Source organism: Salvia miltiorrhiza, unplaced genomic scaffold (genome assembly GCF_028751815.1).
Source record: "Salvia miltiorrhiza cultivar Shanhuang (shh) unplaced genomic scaffold, IMPLAD_Smil_shh fragScaff_scaffold_19_2:::fragment_4:::debris, whole genome shotgun sequence".
NCBI lineage: Eukaryota > Viridiplantae > Streptophyta > Magnoliopsida > Lamiales > Lamiaceae > Salvia > Salvia miltiorrhiza.
This window is the reverse complement of record NW_026651443.1, coordinates 1-10,000: the sequence shown is the minus strand read 5'-3', so window position 1 is coordinate 10,000 and position 10,000 is coordinate 1. Positions and strand designations below refer to the sequence as shown.

Below are 10,000 nucleotides of genomic sequence, written 5' to 3'. Positions count from 1 at the left end.
TGGTTTTCTCTGAAGAGCAACCTACAACAACGCATAAACATTTTATTACAAAATTACTTTTACTATGAAACCATGCGAATCGCAATTAGTTGGATACCTTTTTTCTCTTATTCTTCGAGACCGGGGAAGAAATCTGTCCCTTCTCCACTGCCTTTCTTTTACCTTTTTTGTTTCCTTTTTTTCAATGTTTACTGGCTTCTTTGCCTGAATGTCCCTCTGCCCACGTTTGCTAAACAATTCCCTATCTGTAATGTCAACAACTGAATGGGCAGCTCTTGTGGACCGTTTGGGAAGGTTAATTCCTCTTTGTTGAACGGGCATACTACTCACCGGCTGGTCTTTACTTACATTATGATGTTTTTTAAGTGTATGCAGTGGCTGTGTCTTTTTTGTGAAATGTATGATCTCATTCAGCGGTACACGGCATTCAACTCCCTTCTCAATTCCGGCAGCTTGTAAATTTTCCAACTCACAAGGCAATAGATGCATGCTATTCAGAAAATGTGTAACAACTTATAATATGTTAGTAAAATCGAAAACCAATAAGGAGTACATAATTCACAATTATAACAACTTTAGAGTCAAATACCAGATCACTTGCAAAGCTTGGCTTCAATACAGCATGAATCTTTTGCCGAGCAACCTTATGTGGCACCGGAGCCCATCTGAGCATCCTTGGAGTTATTGCCTCATCCAGCCTCGTAGCACAAAGACCACCAATTTTGTTATGCATTTCATAAGCAAACAACTGCAGCGCATAGCCAAATCCCTGTATTTCAACCGTAACTCCCTGTTTATTTGTCTTTTGATGTTTCAGCTTTATTCTATTGTTGTGGCTGACAAAAACAAGGAATTTGTACGCCACAAGTCCCCAAGGAAACTTATCAAAACGTTCCAAGTCATCAACTAGATGCATATAACTTTCTTCTACCCTTGCTATGGAGTGTTTTATCAATAAGACTCCATACAAAATTATTAACAAAGCAAACCTTAAAGCATCGTCATCACCCCCACCCAATTCAGTACAATGCTTCTGAAAGGCTTCTCTAATTTTGCTGAATGTTATTTTTTTCACCCCTTGGAAATGTTTTTTTAAAAAATTTGAAGTGCTTGGAGGTTGCTCCCACCCATTAAACGAGAGACCAATTAACACATGAAACTCAGGTGGCCCTAGTTCCAATTCTTTACCACACACAGAAATACGTAGCAGTCTTTGATCCATAGATTCCGGGACAAGATTAGAATACATCACATATAGTAGGTGTCCCTGGTACTTAAGCTTATCTAACCCTAGAAAAGCACCAAAACAAGAGTTTTGTAACCGGGTTAGGTTTGTAGCACCTAACCACTGCCAGATTTCTTGAATATATAGAGTTGGTTGGTTCCGTGGTGATACTTTTATACCTGCACCTAAAACAGAAATTTGTGCAAATAAATTTGTGGTCCTCTCGGGATAGAAGTTTTGTTTTATGCACCAAAGTAGAAATTGATGTATGTGGGCCTTCAATAATAGAACTCCCACATAGTAATAAACAAAAAGCATATTTGTCAGTTGTATACACTAAAAACCCTAAAATATTGAAATGTCCACTACAAAGGAATTGAAAATAAGAAGATGTCCCCTAATATTGAAAACAGCAAAAATTCCGAATAGTGGAAGAATTACAGATTTCATTGTCATTCTTTGCAACACAGGAAGTGTATAATACCTGTATCCTCGGATTCGTCCATGTTTTCGGCCGTAATATCTGTCATCTTTTAGGATTATTTGCGATTACCTACAATAATACAACCGCGAACAATGAAAACACTGTATTAACTTATAAACGCTTGATTTGTGCTACATTCTTGGTGAAAAACTAAAAAGGTCAACAAGCATGCAAACATTGAAGAAATTAACAAATTTTGAACGAAAACCTATGCACCAAAGTTTCGTTCGCTGGATTATAACATCGCCAAGATGGTTGAGTGCAGAATACGGTTGAAAGTTCACCACCGAAGAACTCCCCCAAAAAAATCGCCTGAGAGCTTGTGTTGTAGGACGCGGGAAGAAGATAGTGAAAAAGATAATTTTTTTAAATTTATTTAACCAAATATTACCACAAATGTTTTGGATTATTTTCCCAGCCCAAATGATGTTCCGTTTGAAGCTTCCATTGAAAGCTTGCGGTCTATGGCCCACTATCTAAATCATTAATATAAATATTCGAATATATTTGTGCTATTAATAATTTAAGATACCTTAATTCCTTTATAAAAAAAAACCACAAAAAATATTGCATCTAATTTGTGTTAATTTGATTTTGCCAATGTCCAGTAAAAAAAATTTTTTTCCACCAAAAACATTTATTACTCCCTCCTTCCCATAAAGCAAGACCAGGTTTGAAAATTCGAAAAAATAAATAAATCAATTGGAAAATACGAAAATAAATTTAATAGGAATTAAATAAACTGGAAATTAAATTATCTAAAAAATAAATAAAACTGCCAATAAAATCAAATCAAAATTAAAATAAACTGCAAATTAAATTTCACATACAAATTGAGAAATAAATAATGTGGGATCATTAAAGAAATTCCTATTGAAAATTAGTAATTTCCGAAAATTAGTTCTTTTCAATAGGAAAATTTTAAAATTTAAAAACGGTTATAGTGACCAATTACTCAAAGAATTATCTCAAATGCAAATTAAATTCCCAACTCAAAAATATATTACATTGTAAGTACAATTTAAACTCACATATATTCACTGTTTAAACTCACATACAATTTAAACTCACATTCAATTTAAACTCACATATAGGTCACTGTTTATTTCCTTAACATTACTCAAATATAAAGCGACCTAACCACATACCAAACATTAAAGGTTGTGGACAATTTACAAAATAAACACTAAAAAACACAATAACCTCGATTGGAAATTTAATTAAGCATCTAATGGAGTTATAACATTATATCTCCCTTGACCAACTAGAGAAACTTTGTGGCGAACCATTAACGCCGGTAGCATTTGGCTGGTCAACGACTTCACTAAAATAACTTGCTCCAGAATTGGTTGGGATATTAAAGCGTTGTGCACTTTCTTCATTTTTGATGATTTCTTCAAAAAGTAAAGTTAGTCTAGCGGAGTTGAACTCGCCCTCTTCCATATGCACACACATTTCCGGGCGTACCTTAACCAAAAAAAAAAAAAAACGTGAGGTAAAAATAAGCACAAAAGATAGAAAATGAAATGTCTTTACTTAAAATAATAAACTTACTGTAGCAATTGTATCCCAAGTTTCCTTAGATGCATTCACCACATTCCTTGCACTGTCGTAAACGACATTAGGTTGATGAATCAACCAAGTGAGTTGATGATATCTGTCTTCCCATTCTTTGACCTTCATATAATAGTCCTCAAGTGATATGTTGATTCTCAACTCATCTCGCATTTCAATCTTCACTCCAAACACAAGATGTGTATTATTTATTGATGGCCCGGGCACCCAAATTCCCTGCCAACGCTTATACTCAAATTTTCCTAAAACGAGAGATTCAACGGATTGAGTCCATTGATCATAGTAAAATAAAACATTTTGAGATATTGGCTTTGCAAGATGCATTGGAAGTGGTGGTTGTAGTTTGGGGGTTCTTTGTTAAGGATGGCAAGGGATATTATATAATAGGTTGTAAATGCCAAATAAATACACCACGTGATATACCTTCTTCAAAGGAAATCACACTTATCCGTGAACCTATAGTGATTCTCGTGATATGTTGGGTGTTCAACAGCCAAAGTTTTGAATGATTGTTAGTAGAGAAAGTATAGAGCTACAAAGTATTTCAAATAACTCAAAATACTTTAAATGGACATCCTTACAACTTGGAAAACATGATGCCTGCCACATAACAGAGGACCCACCAGCGAATGGGCAAAAAAAAATAAACGAAAAACAGGAATACATAACATTACAGAAAGCCAAAGTCAATTTCAAACAAAGGTGCAAATTACTAACAATTAACAAACATTAATTCATTAGTCTGAATCATCGGAGCAAGGAGACTCGTCTTCATAATCGAGATACTCAAACACTTTATCATGGAACAATTTTGCAAGTGCAGCGTAATGCGGCTCTCCTCGGTTCCTATAAACCATCGCTGCTGAGCGTACCTATTCATGAAGAATAATGGAGAAGCAACAAATGACCAAATATTAGTGGGATCATAACACACTAAAGGTCACTGAAATAAAAAGATGCAAATTTGAAGAATTCACCTCCTGAATACTTCGCCAGGTCTCGTCGGTAGCTCGCAATATGTTGGTAAACTTGTCCCAAAAGACTCCCTGTTCACGCAAAAGAGATACCCACAAATGATACCTTTCTTCTAGGTATTCAAGTTTCAAAATATAAAAGTGAACATCTTTAGTCATGTTGAATTGTGCATTTATTTTTCCTTTCACAGAGACAACGAAATCCCAAGTCTTTGGAATGCCTTTTGGGTTCCCCTTCGAATCACTTTCGGTAATGACCAATTCCATGAGCTTTGCATCCATGGCCTCCGTCCAAACATTATCATATAAACTAAACACAGACATAGTTTATTTACGAAGGTGTTGGGGCTTACAGATGATATACAATAACATGTAGAAACTTGCCTATAAATAAAAAAAACTGTCGGCAAATGATCTAAACAGTATATACAAATGATGTACTCACAATCCAGTCACATGCACCACAATTACTCTGTTGGAATAAACAGCCACACACTAAAGACGAAATATGTGCTGCATCATATTTCTAATCACAAATAACAAGTCACAAGGCCTTAACACCCTGCCACACTCATGTGCCAGGTTACTATTAACACTATGTAATTGTAGGGTTACTTTTAACAAGGAATCACATGTGAATGAACAGAATCACAGTCAAATAAGCAAAAAACTGTATCAAAAGTTCATATCCAAAGGATCTTTGTCTCTGGAGCATAGATTATATATCTGATATCATAATAAATTATGATCTTTACCTTACAACAGCACCGAGCCTTACCTAACAATGGATAAATTTGTCAAAGCATGCCTTAATTAAAAATAAAGGAAAGGTTTTACCTAAATACCACCACTCACCAAAGTTTTTAATCCAAAAAAGCCTTCCAGTAACAAGCCTCTGTTTCCTAAACATATTCAAAGGAAATAAAGATAGACTTAGTATATTGAGTCTATCAAAAAGGTTATTTAATCCAGCAATTTTTTCACATACACATCATTAATAACAACAACAGATTTTGGTTAACAAAAAAGGTAAGAAAGCCTTAGTATATTGAGTCTTACAAAAAGGTTATTTTTTTGGGAAAGAGATTGGCTGGGCAGTTGAGAACTTGAACCTCGTGGACGGGTCGCGGAAATTTGGCTGGATTGGAATTGATCATTCTGTGATACTTCCACATTGCACATGGGCTCATCATCTACAGAGTTCATTTCAAAACAAAAATCAATAACTGATACTATATATCGAAATTTCAGTTTAAATATGAAAAATTCATGACTGTGTAATTGAATGAGTAGTAAGTGAATTACCTAAACATGTTCGTTTCTTTGAAGTTTCGCTACCTCTTTTAGGTCGACTGGCATCCCAATGTCGGCGCAAACGTTTGACAGGGATCTTTCTCTTTTTCGGTGTTCGTGGATTTTTAATATTCACCTGCCCCGAACTATTCCCTTCACTGCCATGACGTCCACTAACTCCGGGTCTCGCGGATTTCAATAGTTCAATTTCTTTGACACAATTACCCACAAATTTGTTGATGACATCCCGACAAATCTTGTCGCCCTTGCACTCCAACATCAAATCATAAAGAGTTTTCATATTATGGTTAACAAAAACCATATTTGCAATGCTATCTTGACCTCCTTCTTCAGCCATATTTCGTTGGTTAGGTAGAATCCTATTCTTCGCGTCCTTCCTCCACCTCTTTAGTATGAAATGTTCGGGCAAGTTGTCAATATTCAACAACAACAAAATATTGACTATGTGCCGACACAAAATGCCTTCGGCCTCCCACATTCGACATGAGCAGGTAGCATGACGTGTTGCCCGTGTGAAATGGACTGTACGGATCCCATTAGTTGCTGAACATGAAGAGACTCCATACACTAATTCATCGGCGGTGAAGTCATATGGATGATGAATAATCTTCACATTTAAAGAATGAGCTACCTCACATTCAAAGGTTTTGTACACATTTCGAGTATAAACCCTTGCGGCATGTTTTAACAAATTGTTGTTTTGAATAAATTGTCCAGGGACGCCACGACACAAAGTGTCCTCCTCAGTCTCTCGCAAATGCCTGTCCTCCTCAGTCTCTCGCAAATGCCATTCGTGCTGTAGTCTTTCGTATTTCATCACAAAGTCATGAAGAGAGGTGGTGGCAGAACATAAATCTTTCAACACCTTGTTCGTCACCTCACTCCTAGAGGTAGCATGTAGGCCGGCTGTAAACTTGTCGTTGGTATACACAGAAGCCCATCTTTTTCTCAAATTGTACATGTTCCCAAACCAACGGTTCTCACTTAGCTCATAATCGGTTATCATTGTCTGCCAAGTAGAATCAAATTCACCCTCTGTCTCGCAACCATTCATACAATAGTACCATGTCTTCTTGAATGTCGCATTGCCATTTAAAGAACCAAAATGTGATGGAGCATTTTGGTTTATGTGCCATTGGCACAAACGGTGACAAGAAGTCTGAAAACTAAAATCTATCCCGTTCATAAGAGCCTGACATTGATCTGAAAATATAATCCCCGGCTCTTTCCAGTTCATAGACTCTAAGAAGCAATTAAACAACCACTCAAATGATTTGGTGGTTTCATCAGACAAGAAGGCAAGGGCAAAAAGCACATTGTTTTTGTGGTGGTTTATACCAACGAAAGGTGCACACACTAGATTGTACTTATTTGTTCGATAAGTCGTATCAATGGATAGAACATCCCCAAATATCTCATAATCAACAGCTGAACGAGTATCCCTAAAGAAAAAGTTCATCAACCGGCCATCATCATCAAGCTGTACATTCCAATAAAAATGAGTCTCTGTGTTGCCCTTGCCAATTAAATACTTCATCAATGCATTCGCATCTCCATTTTCAAGTTTGGTTTCCTTTTTCATCAAATTTACGTGTGCATATGCATCATTTTTCATGAATCCTACATTCGCTCGTCCACCTGCTTCTTTTTCCATGAACCTGTAGGCCCTACTAATCTGAATTCCTGCAGCCCTAAAAGCATCTAATACAGATTTTTTAGCAAATGACATATGACGGGCAGATCTCAACGTATAACTTTGGTCTGGCGACACTAATTCGTGATTATGTTGTTTAAAAAACACAGACACTCTCCATGGACCATCTTCCTCTCTAACAACTCGCAACCTTGCCTTACAATTCGTTCGACTAACTTGCTTCTTGTAAGAAGCTATTCGTCCAACCGAACGCTTATTATCTGGATACCCTTCACAAGAACAAAGATAAACTTTTAACCGAAGAATATTTGAATTGTCAAATTTTTTATTGGACCCCTTCCTAACACTGAATCCAAATAAAATACCATATTGGGTGTACAAAATATAAATCACATCCAAACTATCATAAACAGCACCAACCTGCAATTTATCCTCAATTTCAATTCTTAGTGACTTATCTGACTCGCTCTCCAAATCTGAAACACTAACATCTTCAGACAAGCTACATTCATTACCATCAAAATTATTCTCATTTTCTTCTTCTTCAAAGCCATCATCAGAAACATTCAAGTCGATAACCATAGTGGAAAAAAGAAATATATCCGTTTATTTCTTATTCACAGATACGTATGAAGATGCTAGGGTTCACTGAAAAATATCTCCAACGAACGATACACAACAAAAAATTACCTACACACATTTCATTCAAATCAATAATGCATTTCAATTCTACCATTATGACAGCTAAATCAGGACATCAATACCTCATAATGATCTCTCCTAAATCAAATTACAGACCCAAATTTAGAAACCAAAACAAATAATTACCAACCTCGGCCGCAGTAAGAAATGCGATTGCCTTCCTGACGAAATTTGCAGATTCGTGCTTCACCTCCAAAAATCCTTCAAACGATTGCCTCCAGAATTTTTCTTCCCCGTTCGCTCGCAACAAAAAAAAAACTTCCCCCGTTCGCTCACAGCAAAATTCAGAAATGTAGAGTCAATGACAAAAAAATACAAAATTATTTTCAACAATAAATACATAGCTATTCACTCTGTCCAGAATTGTAGAATTCAAATAAATCAAATGTTGGAAAAATATAAACCGATGAAGGATCTTGTACAACTTCAAGAGATACCTCGTCAAACTTCCGGCCGATGCTTGAAATCTTCGAAAACTGGCCGGAAATGGTGAATTCTTAATTTGTCCGATGAAGAAGAGTATTCAATAAGCTTCCTTTTCAAAAAATAGGACAACAACACGTGTCATACCCTATACAATTTTAAACCGTTTCTAGCCTGCTTTAGGGGCACTCCGAACTGGTTTAGGGCTCTGGACCGGCTGGGTTTTTCACTTGAATTAAGGGACACGTGTCGCAATCGCAAGGGTGATCCTCATTAGGGGTGATCTAGCATGGAGTTTACCAAAATATTAGCTATCTTCTTGGTGTGTTTATAATGGGCCGATGCAAATATTAGCTATGTTCTTGAAATAAATAGCTATCTTCTTGGTGTGTTTATAATGGTGTGTTTATAATGAAATTATGCATCAGATTAATGATGATGATAATATTAGCTATCTTGCTTGAAATAAATTATGAACTAATGCGAGTTGAATGATGATGATGATGATAGTGTACTACATAACATGTGAATAGTGCAAAAATGAATAAATTCCCATAGCTCTGAGAATTACATTATCATTTGATTGCAATAAATTATTAGCTAATAGTAATAATAATAATAATAATAATAATAATAATAATAATAATAATAATAATAATAATAATAATAATAATAATAATAATAATAATAATAATAATAATAATAATAATAATAATAATAATCTATGAACTAAAGAAAAATAAATCATATCCTAGATGGCATCTATAATCCCTCCATTCTAATTTTCCTAAATTTTCATTCATTCTTATTTATTTATACATTTCTAATCAATTTTTACATTTAAAACCTATGAAATAATCCTATAAATTTATAGATAAATTCTATACTATTAAATAATCGTATAAATACTCTAAGATAAATCCAACATATTCATTTAATTATAAATTCTACATATCCATTTGATTATCGGAACCATTATATGATTCATGGCCTTCTATTTTCCCGCCAAATTAAAACACATTAACACTTCCAGGGTCCATTAAAATATAAACTTATCAAATTATTAAATCCTAATAGCAAAATATTATACTATTTCGATGTTTATAGCAAAATAGCCATGAATCACTACAATAAATGAAAGAGGTTATGTGTCAATCACCAAAATTATGACAACAACACAATTGCATCAAACCATGGATCCATGGATCAATAAATGAACCCACACCGCCACTTTGGGTTTAACTTATCTTCCTGAAGCACTCTTTAATCATTTCGGATGTGATATTCAACAACATCCATTTAATTCTGTTACCTAATTTGGCTTTCATTCTACTTGAGGAGAATTTGGCTCTTTAAATAGCACCCATTTGTTAGCCAAAATTACACTCAAGAAAGAAAAACATATCATCAAAACTACTGTCAATGGAAAAGTTCGCAGATGTTCCTCGCCAATATCAGTTTTTCTATGACCTCAAATGGGACCGTGAGATGGACGGGATGTTGCTCCGGCGTGTCCTTGACATGGAGGCTGAGTGTTCGCCTATTCCGACTTATAAGTCGATGCATGCGCTCACCACCGCCATGATCGCCATCAACGTAAAGTTTGAGAAAAGCTTGTGTCTGCAAGAAGTAGTGACAAGAATGGAGCA

The 10,000-nt window shown here is 35.4% G+C and overlaps 2 protein-coding genes across 2 annotated transcripts; both read right to left on the bottom strand.

Moving 5' to 3' along the window:
- Window positions 1-3,957: 3,957 nt before the first annotated feature.
- Window positions 3,958-4,769, bottom strand: LOC131002798 (uncharacterized). Its single transcript, XM_057929267.1, has 2 exons — window positions 4,262-4,769; window positions 3,958-4,156 (listed from the first exon to the last, which is right to left on the bottom strand). The coding sequence occupies exons 1-2, from the start codon at window positions 4,580-4,582 to the stop codon at window positions 4,022-4,024; spliced, it is 456 nt and encodes a 151-aa protein (XP_057785250.1). The 5' UTR covers window positions 4,583-4,769; the 3' UTR covers window positions 3,958-4,021.
- A 33-nt stretch (window positions 4,770-4,802) lies between these two features.
- LOC131002799 (protein FAR1-RELATED SEQUENCE 5-like) lies at window positions 4,803-7,808 on the bottom strand. Its single transcript, XM_057929268.1, has 3 exons — window positions 7,592-7,808; window positions 5,688-7,495; window positions 4,803-4,820 (listed from the first exon to the last, which is right to left on the bottom strand). The coding sequence occupies exons 1-3, from the start codon at window positions 7,806-7,808 to the stop codon at window positions 4,803-4,805; spliced, it is 2,043 nt and encodes a 680-aa protein (XP_057785251.1).
- Between the last annotated feature and the right edge of the window lie 2,192 nt (window positions 7,809-10,000).